At 49.0% G+C, this 15,611-nt stretch overlaps 9 protein-coding genes across 9 annotated transcripts; 5 read left to right on the forward strand and 4 right to left on the reverse strand.

Annotated features, from left to right (window-relative positions):
* Window positions 1–895: 895 nt before the first annotated feature.
* Window positions 896–2,732, forward strand: N7525_004076 (uncharacterized protein; the record flags this gene model as incomplete). Its single annotated transcript, XM_002566158.2, has 2 exons — window positions 896–978; window positions 1,045–2,732. The coding sequence occupies exons 1-2, from the start codon at window positions 948–950 to the stop codon at window positions 2,730–2,732; spliced, it is 1,719 nt and encodes a 572-aa protein (XP_002566204.2). The 5' UTR covers window positions 896–947.
* A 339-nt stretch (window positions 2,733–3,071) lies between these two features.
* On the reverse strand, window positions 3,072–4,594 carry N7525_004077 (uncharacterized protein; the record flags this gene model as incomplete). Its single annotated transcript, XM_061212907.1, has 4 exons — window positions 3,072–3,167; window positions 3,218–4,066; window positions 4,178–4,306; window positions 4,364–4,594. Coding segments are annotated over 4 exons (1,305 nt in total), but the record flags the coding sequence as incomplete, so codon positions are not given.
* A 926-nt stretch (window positions 4,595–5,520) lies between these two features.
* N7525_004078 (uncharacterized protein) lies at window positions 5,521–5,808 on the reverse strand (the record flags this gene model as incomplete). Its single annotated transcript, XM_061212908.1, has 1 exon — window positions 5,521–5,808. One exon carries the CDS (start codon window positions 5,806–5,808, stop codon window positions 5,521–5,523), a length of 288 nt encoding a protein of 95 aa, XP_061069929.1.
* A 1,001-nt stretch (window positions 5,809–6,809) lies between these two features.
* On the forward strand, window positions 6,810–7,297 carry N7525_004079 (cupin domain-containing protein; the record flags this gene model as incomplete). The annotated part of the gene is given in 3 exon segments (XM_061212909.1): window positions 6,810–6,907; window positions 6,978–7,248; window positions 7,268–7,297. The coding sequence occupies 3 exon segments, from the start codon at window positions 6,810–6,812 to the stop codon at window positions 7,295–7,297; spliced, it is 399 nt and encodes a 132-aa protein (XP_061069930.1).
* An 834-nt stretch (window positions 7,298–8,131) lies between these two features.
* Window positions 8,132–10,205, forward strand: N7525_004080 (putative serine/threonine protein kinase; the record flags this gene model as incomplete). Its single annotated transcript, XM_002566154.2, has 3 exons — window positions 8,132–8,675; window positions 8,734–10,048; window positions 10,118–10,205. 3 exons carry the CDS (start codon window positions 8,132–8,134, stop codon window positions 10,203–10,205), a joined length of 1,947 nt encoding a protein of 648 aa, XP_002566200.1.
* Window positions 10,206–10,625: 420 nt separating this feature from the next.
* Window positions 10,626–11,234, reverse strand: N7525_004081 (uncharacterized protein; the record flags this gene model as incomplete). The annotated part of the gene is made up of 3 exons (XM_002566153.1): window positions 10,626–10,712; window positions 10,793–11,155; window positions 11,223–11,234. 3 exons carry the CDS (start codon window positions 11,232–11,234, stop codon window positions 10,626–10,628), a joined length of 462 nt encoding a protein of 153 aa, XP_002566199.1.
* A 703-nt stretch (window positions 11,235–11,937) lies between these two features.
* On the forward strand, window positions 11,938–12,535 carry N7525_004082 (kinase-like domain-containing protein; the record flags this gene model as incomplete). The annotated part of the gene is made up of 4 exons (XM_061212910.1): window positions 11,938–11,967; window positions 11,997–12,221; window positions 12,285–12,293; window positions 12,335–12,535. 4 exons carry the CDS (start codon window positions 11,938–11,940, stop codon window positions 12,533–12,535), a joined length of 465 nt encoding a protein of 154 aa, XP_061069931.1.
* A 4-nt stretch (window positions 12,536–12,539) lies between these two features.
* Window positions 12,540–13,269, forward strand: N7525_004083 (kinase-like domain-containing protein; the record flags this gene model as incomplete). Its single annotated transcript, XM_061212911.1, has 2 exons — window positions 12,540–12,612; window positions 12,728–13,269. The coding sequence occupies 2 exons, from the start codon at window positions 12,540–12,542 to the stop codon at window positions 13,267–13,269; spliced, it is 615 nt and encodes a 204-aa protein (XP_061069932.1).
* Window positions 13,270–13,356: 87 nt separating this feature from the next.
* On the reverse strand, window positions 13,357–15,502 carry N7525_004084 (ferric reductase family protein; the record flags this gene model as incomplete). The annotated part of the gene is made up of 2 exons (XM_002566152.2): window positions 13,357–15,295; window positions 15,342–15,502. 2 exons carry the CDS (start codon window positions 15,500–15,502, stop codon window positions 13,357–13,359), a joined length of 2,100 nt encoding a protein of 699 aa, XP_002566198.2.
* Between the last annotated feature and the right edge of the window lie 109 nt (window positions 15,503–15,611).

Consider the following 15,611-nt stretch of genomic DNA (forward strand, 5'->3'; position numbering starts at 1 on the left):
AATCAATATTAGCATACCAATAACGCACCCTTAACCGAAACCTACTAGGGTCATTAGGCTTGCAATAGTTACGTGTTTAGGGTAGCTTCACTACAAAATTGGACGGGGGCGAAATCGAATGTCAGAACCAGAAGAAGAAATACTGGACTAATAGCAAAGCACAGGAAGTCCTCCCGGATCCGGACAGGATTTGTAGGGCAAGAACATCCGTGTCGAAACGGCGTCGTTGAACCAATAGTCCTATCCATGAATGTGAGTGCGAAGGCAAGTGAGTCACTCATAAACTAGAGGCCAATTGAGTTAATGTAACCAGGTTCTATGGACCATCTACATATATTGTGCATTGGAGTGATCAGTCAATCCAGTCAGTCCGGTGAGTCATTCAAGTATGAGTTTTGGCCCCCAAGGGGTATTTACGGCCGCTATAAATATTTGCATTTAACTATTACCTTCGACGAGTCCCGGCTAGACCACAGGAAGGTTATTATCCCCATGGTTTTTATCCGTTGCTTGAATGAAAGGGAAAAACATCCTGATTTCCTCCCGACATCACCATGGCCAGATTCATTCGACAAGGGATCTCTGCCCTGGCTAAACATGCAGTCACGCATCCTCCAAAAAAGCGTCTTTCGTCAATGGCGACCGAGGCTTTAGTCTCGTCAGTTGAGCCTAACATCCTGCCAAGGGCTATTCCGAAAGTGTAAGCAAGGATTGACCATTCGATTCCGATAATGACCTCTTCTGAAGCATCAATGGCAGGAACGACCGTCACCCCTATGGAGCTGGTCTCAAGACGCCGTCAGAAGTGGAAAGGCCACTTGCCTCCAGGATGGCCACAGACGCCTCGTAAGTGAAGGACCTGACGTTCTAAAACTATACAAACAGTGTGACTAAGGCCTGTTTTCTGTAGCCTCGTTGGCAAGACCGGTGGTCAGATTTTCCACGAAATGATGGTACGCCATGATGTTCGACACATTTGTATGTTCGTGACCCCCGTTCGATTGTTGTCGTTTTGCGCCTAACGCCTTCCGTGCCCCAATACAGTCGGCTACCCAGGTGGCTGCATACTACCGGTGTTCGATGCAATCCACCAAGCCAAATCCTTCGGTTTCACACTTCCTCGACACGAACAAGGTGGTGGACATATGGCACAGGGATATGCGCGCGTCAGTGGGAAGCCCGGAGTTGTCCTGGTTACATCCGGGCCCGGCGCGACTAACCTCATCACACCAATGATGGATGCCCTCGCAGATGGCACTCCCATGGTTGTCTTCTGTGGTCAGGTTAGCGCAGACAAGATTGGAACGGACGCTTTCCAAGAAGCGGACATTTTATCCATGTCCCAGCCGTGCACCAAGTGGAATGTCAGCGTGCGCAAGACAGAAGAGCTGGCACAGAGGATTAGAGAGGCCTTTGAAATCGCAACCAGCGGTCGACCAGGACCGGTGCTAGTGGAACTACCGCTTGATGTCACTGCGGGTATTCTATCAAAAGTCCCGACCAATATGGCAATTCGTCCCCAGAATCGTCCTGTTACCACTATGGCCATCAAAGACGCTCGACGACAGGAACTTCTTATAGCAGTTAAAGAGGCTGCCAACCTTATAAATACAGCCCAAAAGCCTATCATCTACGCGGGGCAAGGCGTACTAGCAAGCTCTGATGGGCCTAGGCTCTTAAAGGAGCTAGCGGATAAGTCGTCAATTCCTGTTACTACTAGTCTGCAAGGTCTAGGAGCTTTTGACGAAAGAGATCCTAAATCTTTGCATATGCTAGGTCTACATGGATCTGGGTACGCTAATTTAGCTATCCAGAACGCGGATTTGATTCTAGCACTTGGTGCTAGGTTCGATGATCGGGTTACTGGATATATCCCAAAATTCGCGCCTCAAGCACGGCTGGCAGCGCATGAAGGCCGCGGCGGGATAGTCCATTTTGACATCTCTCCTAAGAATATCAACAAAGTGGTGGAAGCTACGATACCTGTTGTTGGTGATTGCGCGGAGAGCCTTGAGCTTCTGTTACCTTATACTGTACCGATGCACCGGCCTGAATGGCTCACGCAGATCCAGGCCTGGAAAGATCAATATCCATTCCGAGCATTCAATCAAAGTGGTCACAACAATGATATGATTCTGCCTCAGCATTTTATAGAGCGACTGAGCGATGCTGTGGAACATATTAAAGAGCGCACGATTATCACTACTGGCGTCGGACAACACCAAATGTGGGCTGCCCAGCATTTCCGATGGAGATATCCGAGAACCATGGTTACTTCTGGAGGGCTTGGTACGATGGGGTACGGACTTCCTGCGGCAATCGGCGCAAAAGTGGCCCGTCCAGAGGCTCTTGTCATCGATATTGACGGGGATGCATCATTGAACATGACCATCAGCGAATTGCTCACAGCAAGTCAGTTTGGTATCGATGTTAAAGTTGTACTTCTTAACAACGAGGAGCAAGGGATGGTGACGCACCTACAAACGGTTTATTACAGCAACCGATTCTGTCATAGTCACAACCTCAACCCGGACTTCGTGGAAGCTGCTCGAGCAATGGGAGTGCAGGCTGAAAGTTGCTCCGAGATCGATGACATGGATAACAAGATTGGATGGCTGCTGAATACCTCCGGCCCAGCACTTCTGGAGGTGAAGGTTGCTCCAAAAGCGTTATCTCTGCCTATGGTGCCATCAGGACGTGGCCTGGATGAATTCCAATTCTACAATAAATAATCGGATCAAGGTCACGTAGCTGGCATCATTCTTCTCCAATTCATGTTTAGGCTATTTTTTTGTGACAATTTCGCTGGAACAGACCGAAAGACTCATCTGATAGCATTTAGTTGTCCAGTAACGTACTCCGATCTTTCAAGAATGTAGGCATTCTTCCTGATGCTGAGTCAAGGGATTTCTGCCGAGGTAGTACGAGATAAACGGTGAAAAAGCTTTATAAGGAACAGAAACCACCGTGTCTGGAGACTCTGTACGTTGTGAGAGTTGTTTGAAAACCATATGAATTACTCAGGAAAAAGCACAGGAGCAGAATTGTAACACGAACATTGCTCCAATTTCTCATGGACAAGCCCTTACTACATCATCGACCGCATCTATGAAATACTCCATGTTGTTTGGGTTCAGTCCCGCCACAGAAATACGCCCATTCTCAGTCTGCGGGTCTATCAGCTCGTGTCGACGGCGTAGAGAAGCAGAGAACTCACCATGTATATGTGCCATTTACTTTTAAGCAGTCTGACCTGATTCTTCGAGAGGCCAGTGTAACTGAACATTCCGATTTGGGTAGAGAGGAAGGCCCATGAGCCCGGTGTTTCTCGACCTTCGAGTTTAGACCTTATTTCTTCACGTACTTTCGTCAGACGACCGCTTATAATGCCCAGCTCATGTTGCCATTGAGAAAATAGTTTGGGGTCATTCAAGACTCGGCTAGCGATGTGGGCTCCATAGGCGGGAGGATTCGAAATATGAGCTCGCTGAAGAATTGCTAGTTGACTAGAGATCCGGTCCGCAACGTGCGAGGCATCTGGTGAGGGCGAACAGATGTAGTGAAAGGCACCAACACGCTCCCCGTACATCCCAAGATTTTTGGCGAAGGACTGAGCGACACAACATTCAAATCCCCGTCCGATGAAGTATCGGCATGCCCATGAGTCTTGGGTAAGGTCGCCACTTGCGAAGCCTTGATAGGCATTGTCAAAGAAAGGGAAATGACCTTTCTCTGCCATGACATCTGCAATCTGCCTCCACTCTTCTTGCGATGGATCCAGTCCGGTGGGGTTATGAGCACAGCCTTGCAGTACAACTAGGGATTTGCTTGGAGCCTCTTCGAGACACCTGATCATGGCCTTGATGTCAATCTTTTGAGATTCTACCAAATAGTAAGGGTAGTATTGCACGTCGAACTCGGATTGGCTGAAGATTTGGTAGTGGTTTGGCCATGTGGGATCGGATATGAATGCCTTGGGTCTTTCTGTTCCACGGCAGAAACGAGAGATGAATGTCGCTCCAAGGTGAACTGCGCCAGTTCCTGATACTGTTTGCATAGAAGATACCTAGGAGAATCAGTTGGCATGTCCGGTTTCCAAAACAGTCGCAGCAGGTGTCTCCATGCGAATTGCCCTTATCTCTCTCTGTTTCCTTAATTTAGGCTTGGGAGTGCATACCCGATTTTCATGGATAGCTGGGCTATCATTGCCGAGCATCAGCCTCTGTGCTGCGGCCAAGAACGAGTCCAGGCCACGTATCGGGAGATACTCGTGATTGAACTCTGGTGTTTGAAGAAGCGCCTCGGCCTGTCACTGTCATGTCAGAAACACAACTGGGGCGTGCTCGGAGTCAGGAAAGCAGACCTTTTTGACGACCGGCAAAACCCACGGCTTTCCATGCTCATCTCGATAAGCACCAATTCCCAAGTCAATCTTTTTTTCATTGGTATCTTGCCGATACTCTCTCATCAACCGATAAAGCGGATCTTCTGGAGCCTCTGGCACATTGGCCATGGTAAATGCTTCCTGGGTAGGGACATTCATGACTTCGACTTGTCTGCGACCCAGCTCTTTCGATATCCCAATCTTTGAGAACTGGTTAGAAGTACGATCCCAAAATGGGTTTCAAATGCTGAAGACTGAAACAAATAGGACGGCGATCCGTGTCTAAGCGATGCATCTGAATCGCCGATCGACCTGATCAATCACCATTCGGCGACTGAAATACCTGCCGGGCTTTCCACCAGCTTTAATATCAGATCTTTCAAGATCTTCCTTACGTTCATGTTATAAATTTAAATCAATCATTGTGGTCATACATGCCCGGTGAACTGGGTCGCTGACGGCTTCCTAGCAGCCGAGTATAGTACTTCCGTTCTCTACCGTGTCAATTGGAAACGCGAAAATCTACAATTGTGGAAGGAATAACATAAGATCTCACTTAGAATTCCCACTTATTCACAAGGTATTGAACCCTTAAGCAGTTCTTGCAATCTGGCAAATCCTGCTCGGTGGGTTTGCCTCAGTCGCCGATCGGGTTCTTTCCGAGATGGTCTTGTATTTGATTGTGTATGTGGAAGGTCTGGCTGAGAGATTATTTCCTAGAGAAAAGATGGGAGAGAGGAGGTTTTTAAGGCTTTATAGGTACCTAGTACAGTCGTGCCTTCCTTGACTACTTACATAGTAACTATACTAATGACTTTCTCTTTAGTTTCTTTAATTTTACTTTGATCTTACTTCACCATCCAATGTACAACCTTGGAATTCTTGGATAGCCGATTAGAGTAGATAATACAGTAGGCAGCTACCAGTATACGCCATACCCCAGGTACACCTGTGTATAATCCTTGGAATGATCCTCTCATGGCCTCCCAAACCTCACTGCCACATTCCAATTCTAACAATGCACTATTCCCGAGCATCCGTCGAAGAGTCTCCAGGAGGGATATGGCTAACGTTACTTTTTAGTGTGTCTTTTCCCACGTAATTGGCAACGTGTATCACTTACTTGAACACTGAAATCAACAATGCTGGCACTTGACGTTGATCTGCACACCCTGGACGATGTTTTTCGGTGCCGGGGTCTTGCAGAACCTACCTCGAGCAGACGCTCTAGTTTTATTTCCGCTTTCGTATTTCACGCTCTGAAACGCACCGCATTGGTGCTTGACCTCCTGGTACACGTGTCCACAGACAGCCGAGTAGTAGACATACCAGCCGCAAGGGCAGCTGTTGGGGTTTTCAGAGCTGTTGACTAAACGCTCGGCGACGTCGATTCCCGTCTGATTCGGTGAAATTTGCGATGCCATGTTGACCAGGATATGTGATCGAATGATGGTTTGTTTGATTAGGTATATATATGCGGCTTAAAAGTGAGGAGAAGAACTAGCGGTGAAGATCTGGTATTGGATAGGTGAGCCTTCGAAGCCACAGCAATGTGGGAGATAGATAAAGCACGGGGTCTATATTCACATGACCTCCAAGGCTTTGTATAAGAGGAAAGTCAACCTAGTTGAGAAATATTCATGGTATATGTAGCTGGGCACTTCCAGAGACATCCCAATTTCTATATGCAGATGGAGTGGGGCATTGAGGCTTAAAATCGCTCTCTTACCTTGTTAATATAGTACACCAATATGCAAGATGTTTCCCGGACTTCCTTACACAGACGACTGGCAATTTCTTTTCATTTTTTTTTTTTCATTTCTCCAGGTTCGGAGATCTTGCGTCTGTGCCTGTAGTACTTCCTACTACGAACATATTATGCCAAGCATTAGAGGGTCAGTGACATGGTTCTACATGTGCTCCCGGACTTGATGGAAAGAGCTAACCGCATCAAGTAAAGGAATCCTCCCAGCTCAGCACCTATCTGTATATCCATAAACCATTCCAAGTATTATTAGGTGATGTAGGCTTATAGTCTATGAGATTATGGTTATCCAGTTAAGCAATACTATGAAAAGTTGTCGGTGGTTTTTTCTCCATTAGTAAAGGACTTTATCTCAAGCTTCAAAGTTTCCCCTCACCACCCGCAAGTCCCTCAATCTGTCCATGGCTTTCTCCCGACAAGTTCTCCGTTGGACTGCCTGGTCCGGACATCAGATCCGACTGTCGCTTTTTGTTCGGATCGAGTTGCCCTAAGTTTGAGGAAGCTTGGGTTCTCAATGGCATCCCCTCTTTCTTTGCAATGGCAGACTGTGGCTACATCGATATAAAGGAGAGGTAGTCCTCGAGAACTGACCGGAATATTTCTCTTATCTATTAAACATTGTATTGATTCTTATACACATTCCCACTGATTCGACCAACCATGGCACTTCCATTCACCTACCACGCCAAGGCGCAGTCTACCTTCAAGCCTCCGCTTATCGCAAATGAGAATGCTTTCCTGGGTGATGTCCAATCTAGGTACGGCTAACCTCATAGTGCGTTAGATAGGTAGGTACCTAGGTAGGCAATTTTGCTGACAAACTAACAGCGAGAACGAAAACCCAGACAAGCCTATGTCATGCGGCTTTTATCGACTGGAAAAGGGCACTCCCCTCGTCTACACTTACACCTACGACGAAATGAAGATTATCGTCGAGGGCAAGTTTGAAATTGCAGACGAGACGGGCCAGAAGGTTACGGCGACTCCGGGCGATGTGTTTTATTTTCCCAAGGGGGCCACAATCACCTTCACGACGGATGACTATGGGCTGGCGTTCTTTGTGGGTACCCCAGGGCTCAGATCAGAATCCCATTCAAGGGTGAGACTAATGAAATCAGACTGGCCAACGGAAGCAGGGTGCTCTGTGAATAATAGGATCTTATACTCCGTAGGATCTTATACGAGCTCGAAATTAAATTGATTTTTTTCATTTTCGGTTTAAATTTGTTGGGTTCCATGGTTGTGATTGCCAATTATCGGGGTCCCCGTGCCTCCCATCCATGGAACACTTCAGCTGTGTTACCTAGGGTAGACTAACTATTCCCAATCAGGAAGTCTGCTTATTGCCCCCCCTTGCGATAGCTTCAAGATTCCTATGCATAACCCCTATGGTGCTCAGGTTTGCCCATGTGCCTACATAGGCAGTGACCGGAATATTATTGCTTATTCCCCGAACACGGACCTGGACGTGCGACATTCACTAGTTGGATTATGCAAAAGTCAAAAAACAGTGCGTCCGACCACAACCAGTGGCGGTTTCATGTTCGACTCCATACTAGAGCCGATCCCACTTAAGAGGAACCGTCAAAGCACAGTTAGTAGCGATTGGAAGTGGAGATGATATTCAGCTCGCCTCGATAAACTCATCCACTCTCGTGGGATCTAGTCGGGTTTACAAGGTGTATGACGTGGGAGTTGCTACAGCAACTCCGTGAGGAAGGGGATAACTATCGGGCGGGATGGAAGTGTGGATTGTAGAAATGAGAATCAAGATCCGTTCGATCTTAGTGGAGAGTGATCGACTTTTGAAATAATAAACATAAGCCTTCAATACTTCCCGAGACAAAAGGCATTTTCCTCTTTTCCTTGTTTTCTTTTTCTTGGACACACCTTCGTCACTTTGCCTTTGTTCTTGGGTACTAGTTCCCGGCCTTATCACAGGGGGTCACAACCAACCCCTCTATCGCTCCTCCATCAACACCATGGCTATTATTTCAGAGGACCAACTGGGTCTACGACTCCCGAATCCACCACCCCTGTTGCATACCCGTGGTCAATTCGATCGCCCCTCCACTCCTGCCGATGGCTTTACCAGTCCCCCACAAACCCCCCAGGGTAGCCCAAGCAAGTCAAGATTGCCTCCGGGCGCACTCGACCTACCCAATGTCTTCGACAAGGCGATGAAGTTGGCTCCCACTTCTCCTTCCAAATCGACATATAACCACTACAATCATCCCATGTTCTCTGCCGGCAAAAATGGCGAGGACTTCAACGAGAGCGTTATCCACCAAACCCCTTCGAGCCCAACGCGGAGAGCCAACAAGGAGAACACACCCCCCAACCCAACGCGTCTAACGAAGGAGCTGGGATCAACCCCGACTGCTGCAGCCCTTTCGCGTCAGGAACCATATCAACCACGCGATGAGACCACGAAACGCCAGGTCCAGATGCGCGGCCTGACCCCCGAGGAAATGGAGAAGCTAGCACAGCCCAAAGTCAAGCGCCTCGTCAATGTGACCCAACTCTGTAAGTGCGGCCCAGCACAAGAATCTTAAGATATAGCTTGACTGACTTTGCATGACAGACTTCCTTGACCACTACTTCGATCTCCTCAGCTACGTCCACAATCGCCAAACCCGCCACGCACAATTCAAAGCCGCCTACCCCGACCCCCCTGCTACCCCTGACCACGAGCACGAACCCGCCCTCCTAAAATACCTCGGTCGCGAGCGCGCACATCTGCGGAAACGTCGCACACGCCTCCGCCAGGGCGACTTCCAGATTCTGACTCAGGTTGGCCAGGGTGGGTATGGACAGGTGTATCTGGCACAGAAGAAGGATACGCGGGAAGTCTGCGCGTTGAAAGTCATGAGCAAAAAGCTGCTTTTCAAGCTCGATGAGATTCGTCATATCCTGACCGAGCGCGACATTCTCACTGCGGCCAAGAGCGACTGGCTAGTCAAGCTGCTCTATGCCTTCCAGGATGATACACAGATCTACTTGGCCATGGAGTATGTTCCTGGCGGAGACTTCCGCACGCTGCTGAATAACACCGGTGTTCTCCATAACCGTCACGCCCGCTTCTACATTGCCGAAATGTTCAGCTGCATTGACGCACTCCATGTGCTGGGATACATTCATCGTGACTTGAAGCCCGAAAATTTCCTGATCGATTCCACAGGCCATGTCAAGCTGACTGATTTCGGCCTGGCGGCTGGTATGCTGAGCCCGGGCAAGATCGAGTCAATGCGTGTTAAGCTTGAGGAGGTCGGGAACACGCCCGTCCCCTTTGGTCGGCCCATGGAACAACGTACAATGGCCGAGCGACGACAAGGCTACCAGTCTCTACGCCAGCGAGAAGTTAACTATGCCAAGTCGATTGTCGGATCGCCAGATTACATGGCGCCGGAAGTGCTCAAGGGCGACCAATACGATTTCACTGTGGACTACTGGAGCTTGGGATGTATGCTCTTCGAGGCATTGGCGGGCTACCCGCCCTTCGCAGGCGCAACAGTCGAGGAGACATGGCAGAACCTGAAGCGCTGGCAGAAGGTGTTGCGGAAGCCCGTCTACGAGGATCCGAATTACTTCTTGTCACGGCGCACGTGGGATCTCATCACGAGACTGGTTGCTGGGAAAGACCAGCGGTTCAAGAACATCAAGGAGATTCATGCGCATGACTATTTCGCCGAGGTCGACTTCGAGAGTCTGCGGGAGCAACGGGCTCCGTTCGTGCCTGAACTTGATTCCGAGACTGATGCTGGGTACTTTGACGATTTCAGCAATGAAGCAGATATGGCAAAGTACAAGGAGGTCCACGATAAGCAACGCGCGCTGGAAGATATGGCCGATCGTGATGATAAGATGGGCAAGGGCTTGTTTGTCGGATTTACATTCCGGTATGTTCTGGTCCAAACCAAGCTGGGTGGCTTTCCTTTGTACTGTTGTTCTCTTACTGACCACTCTAGTCACCGCAAACCCGCCGTGGACAGCAACGGCCGCACCTCGCCACGGAAGCCTATCGCGACGGATGGCACGTTCGGGACAATGTTCTAGGTTCCTGACCAAAATCCAGATTTCACATTCATATTCCGTCGACCTTTTCTCTTCTTACGTTCCGTTGGCGCGCGGGACTCCGAGCTGGATCTTGGTTTCCTTGTGCCAGGTGTCCCAGTATTGAGTTTAATGGCTCATCCCTTCGTCTTTTCTCTTCTGTTTTAACTTCAACTTTATTTCCAACTTGCAACTTGCAACATGATACGTCTTTTCGACTCGAACTAGTTTTACGGTGGGGGAGTTGTGGAATCCGATTCTTGTATGATACAGCCATAGACCAAAAATGGCGCAGTTCCTGTCTTCTGCTAGTAATGGTTGCATTGTATGGAATATGGAATATGAGTTTGATTTCGTTCGTGATCGAATCCAAGTAGACTATCCGTACCGCATAGATCTCCTCGCAGTAAAGCACTGACTGTTCTAGTTCGCAGGAAGCTGGCGCACCATGCGCAGGATCTCGGACTGGTCGTCTCCAATGACAGCGCGGCCATTGACCCAGTCAACGGTCTGTACAGTAGAGTATTAGTAAAGCACATCTAGGCAGGACTCCAACATGGCGATGGAAGAAAGGAAAAAGTCGAACATACGATAGGCCTCACGAAATTCGTATTATCCTCCTTGAACTTCTTCAACGCATCCTCCGCATCACGGGCGCCCTTGACGAGCTCCGCGACACCATACGTCACCTTTTCACCCGGACCACCGACACCGCTGACGGGCGAGATGTAGTCGAGGATATTGCGAAGCTGGTCTGTTGTCGGGGGTGCGGTGGTAACCTCCAGCTCGAACTCGCCGCGCTGTTGCTTGGAGTGGCGGGAGTGATCGCTAGCCTGGTCTTCTGTGGCAGTTTCGCTGGCGGTTGTGGAAGCTTGTTTCAGGATGTTGAGGGTTCTGGTTGATGCTTGGATGGAGGGGGAGTGAAAGAGGGTGATGGGGTCGAGGGTTTTGCTCTGTTTGTGTTAGTGGTTTGGGAGTTAGGGGAGGATGAATTGGTGGGAATTTCCGAGGCGAACTTACGAAGCGGAACATCTTGACGGTTTGGATTCTTGCAATGGAAGCTGTTGGAGTGATAGAGGCTGTGGACGGGAGGTGGAAGAATTGGAGTTAGCTCAGTTCCTGGATGATGTCATGTGCTGGCTCGGGTCGTCTCGGGCTAAGCTCCAGGGCTGTTGGTCCGAATGAGTCAACTTCAGCTTCTCTTTTGAGCGACGCGACGGACTGCTTGACAAATGCCAAGGAGGATAACCTTTTTCTATGATCTGGAGTCTGGCGTCTAGTGTTGAGCGATGGCATCTCTATCTATCTTGAAATGGATTTTGAACGTGTCTCAATACCTCGAACTCTACCTTGTCGGAACAGCTTCATACTGCTTAACTAGCCCAACGCAGTGTATCTAATTTCATAAAAGAGATGTAGAGATGTAGAGGTCCATAGAAATGAAGGATTTCAATCCGTGTGGTTAGGCCGCTTAACTTCCTGCATGAATTCATATTCGGACACATATTTTCCCACTTATATATATATGCAGGTACCCTGGAATCCGACCCCCTTGGACTTGGCTCTCCGTTCAGATTCGTCTTTTGCATCATCTCCTTCACCGACACGCTCGACCTACCTTGGGGCCAGCTTCTGCGCTCAATTCCAGAATGCAGCGACCCGCGCGAAACGCATGGGGTATTTGTACCCCTGGTAGTCGCAGGGGCTTGACTATGTCTCTACCTTCCACTTCTTGATGTCAACGAAATTTCCTACCGTCTGGTCGGTGAACAACATTTGTGCCGTATCGAATAGTCAAGTCATCATAACAATGGACATGCACCCCGAGAGACTTTCCCGCGGGATCCAAGTTGCTTGACCAGTCCATCGAGCTTGACGAGGAGACATTGCCAACATACTAGCCGGAGAAATACTACCCTATCAACCAGGGTGAGAGTACTCAATAATCAATATCAAGCACTTGCCAAAATAGGGTACGGAGTAACCTCAACGGTTTGGCTTGCGAAAGACTTGACGCAGGTGCAATTGATACACTTCGAGCTATCCAGATGATGGTGATTCTAATATCAACATATAATACAGCACATTAACGTACGTTGTCTTGAAAGTCTATGTGACGGGCCAAAAAACAGGACCACGAGCGAGAGCTGCACATCTGCACACACATGAATTCGAAGGAAACTAACCATCCAGGCAGAAACTTCATTCGCCAACTTCTCGACCATTTTTATATCCAGGCCCTCATGGTCGTCACATCTGTCCTGTTCATGAACATCTCTAACGGGTGCAGATATTATTGTCAAGTTGTCTCCAGGGCAGGCAATGGCCCTTGATGACATGAAGCCAGCTATCCGGCAGCTACTTATCTCCCTAGATTTCCTACATTCAGAGTGTCACATCATCCACACCGGTAATACACCACATTCCCTGGACAGATTATATCGTAGGCCTAACTCTTGCAGACATTCAGCTGAAGAACTTACTGCTTCCTGGACCGGGAACAAGCTAGCTTTCCCGATTCGAAGGGGCTGAAGTCACAAATCCATCACCTAGAAAGGTGCTCAAAGACCGAGCAATCCACAGGTCTTTGGACTTCGTTCCAAAAGGTGGGCTGCCACTGCTCACTGATTTTGGAGAAGCTCGGTTGGGTGATAAAGAGCACAATGATGATATCATGCCGAACGTTTACAGCGCTCCTGAAGTGATCCGAAAGTCGAACTGGGGTTACGAAGTGGTGAGTGGCATTATTCTTAACTTTGGCTTTACTAGAAATGCTAATTTTGGCATATGTAGGCCTGGGACATCGTTAGCCCTCGCACCCTTATCAATGGCAAAAATACAAATGGTGTATTTGATGTCCGGGTTCATATGGCAGACAGAACTGGTTGCCCTGCTAGGCCCTCCGCCACCCAAATTCCGGGAACAGAGGCATCTATGTTCGGTCTCCTGGGACGAGTCGGGCAATTGGAAGGACTTAGGCCCGATTCCAGACATTAGTCTGGAGAGCCTGACCGAGAAGGTTGAAGGGGAAAACAAAGGATGCCTTAGCCATGGCTGCATATACTAGGCAGTGCCAAGCCGAAGTCTTGATTACTCCAGAAGGTGAACATACCCAGGGAATAAAAGAACAAGTTCTAGGTTGTAATTTCTTCCTTCATAAACCGAAGTTCTCAACGTGCAAGTAGATCCCCTGCGCACCTGTTCCCTTGTGCACAGCTCGTTCATCGCTCAGAGAAACCACGCTCCGGCGGACATCGTCTGATAAGCCACGGGGTCCGCACACGACCACGGCACTTTCCCCTTCAGCTTTCTCCAGGAGCTTGCGGATGATAGTTCGTGGCTTGGGACGGCCAGAGACTATACTAGGATAGATGCTTGTTTTGTTTGTGGGATCTTCAGATCGAAGGGGTTTCATATCCAGAGCAGCCTTCTCAGACTGAACAGGTGCTGAGCCGGAACAGGTACATGCACAGGCAGTGCCGAGATCTTCTTCTTCGATCTGAGTAGTGCAACAGCAGTCTCCACCAGGGAGACACCCCCTACCTGTGACGACGGTGCCTGGGGTTGATGTCGGGTCGGCAGAGGCAGGATAAATCGAGATGCTGTCTTTCTCGGATATGTTCTTGGTCTCGTCTTGCGTAAAAGCCTCCAGCGGAGTGGGAGGCTGTGTCTGCAATGGTAGTGACGTAGAGATAGGCGGATCTAGCTTTTCGTCGCATGTGATATAAATGCTAATCTCAATCTCCTTCTCAAAACTTGAATGTGTGCGTCGACACTCAGCCACGTCTGTCAGCAGGGCACGCAGTTCGGAGTCAAAGTAAGTCAGCTGAGAACGAGATCTGATTACCCAGACAAAACGCAGCCGCTTTGTGGCTGTTAGACGAGCGACACGATTGGGAATCTGCTCCTTGCTGCCGTTGCTCTCCATCTTCCATGCTAACACCACGTCCCGCAAAAGTGGTATTGTGAATGTCGCACCCATGCCACCTGCCAGCAGTACAGCACTGTCAAACTGACGCAAGGGCCGGATGCTTCCGTATGGCCCTTCGATGAAAACTGTCGTATCGGACATCCCCGCCACTTGTTCATCCCCCAATAGACTATTGCACTTCGAAGCGTACCGGAAAAAGCGTCTTGTTCCACCATTCTCGGCGCGAATAAAGAACTTCATCTTCTTATCTTCTGGGATAGACGCGATAGTAAATGGGTGGCATTGCAATGGAGCGACGGAGTGACAGGTGAGGAAGACGTGCTGACCGGGTTGCCACCGGACACCGGGGTTTTCAATAGTAACGCAGGTTACATTCCCAGGTAGCGGAGTAAACGTAGCCGAGTGTGCCCAGAGGGCATCTGTTTTGTTCTTTCGGTGGAAAATGGCCAAGTTCGCATATGCACCCCAGATGTAACGAGCAAGCCTATCGAACACCACAAGCCCAATTGGGATCCATACCCAGATCTTGACTTCATCAGGCGCATGCATCCACACCGCAACAATAAAGCCAACAAAGGTGACTAGATGCTGGATGACAAAGAATTCATAACTGAGTCGACGAATTGGCGCGAAGGAAGTGATCACAATAAAGGTCAGAATAATCCAAGCGGCAAATCCACGTTTCGTCAACGGATCGTTATAAAGCTGGTGTGTGATATAATGCCAACGATCCCAATTGCGGAACCAGAATCCCATATGGATGGTAACAGTTAACCACAATGTCCGCGCGACCCAGCGATGGTACCAATTCAGGCTGACGTAGCTCATTCCTGCCAAGAACCCAATAATGTTCTGTCTGCCTGCCAGTAGAAAAATGAGTGGCAGCTGGCAAATGCCGATGAAACCAGTGCGATAGCCAACGTTCTCCCATTTCCATGGATCTAGGGTGTCCAGCTTGTAGAAACAAAGGACCATGACTACCACCAGGTTGGCTAGCATGATGAGAACGCGGCCAAGTGGCGGGAAATGGATGGTCAATCCTCCCAGTCGGAGCGGTCGTGGAGTTGCATAGCCAACTTCGCGGACTGTTGCTGTGATGGTGGCATAGATATTGAAGAACAGTGATTTTGGCTTGGCGGGCGTGAGTGAAGAATCTCGCAAGCTGATTATTGTTAGTCAATGTTACCGGATGTTGAGGTTAAACATACCGATGGCTAGCAATAATGCGATCCAGCAGGTTAACAAGGGTTGCTACACCGATTGCACTTCCCACAACAGCCCAGTACATCTTCTGTAGGGTGAACAGACTGGGAACGCCATCGCCCATGGACATTGAGCCCGCAGGCATGTCACCCATTGACATGGACATCTTGTGCTGGAGTTGTAATAGAAAGCATGAGATTGAGCCCTACAAAACACTCGGATGTATATGGATACTCCCATCGCCAATGACAGGGCGGATTACCAATATTATGCTC

This window comes from Penicillium rubens, assembly GCF_028828025.1.
Source record: "Penicillium rubens strain IBT 27055 chromosome Unknown utg000002l_segment0_segment0, whole genome shotgun sequence".
Lineage (NCBI taxonomy): Eukaryota > Fungi > Ascomycota > Eurotiomycetes > Eurotiales > Aspergillaceae > Penicillium > Penicillium rubens.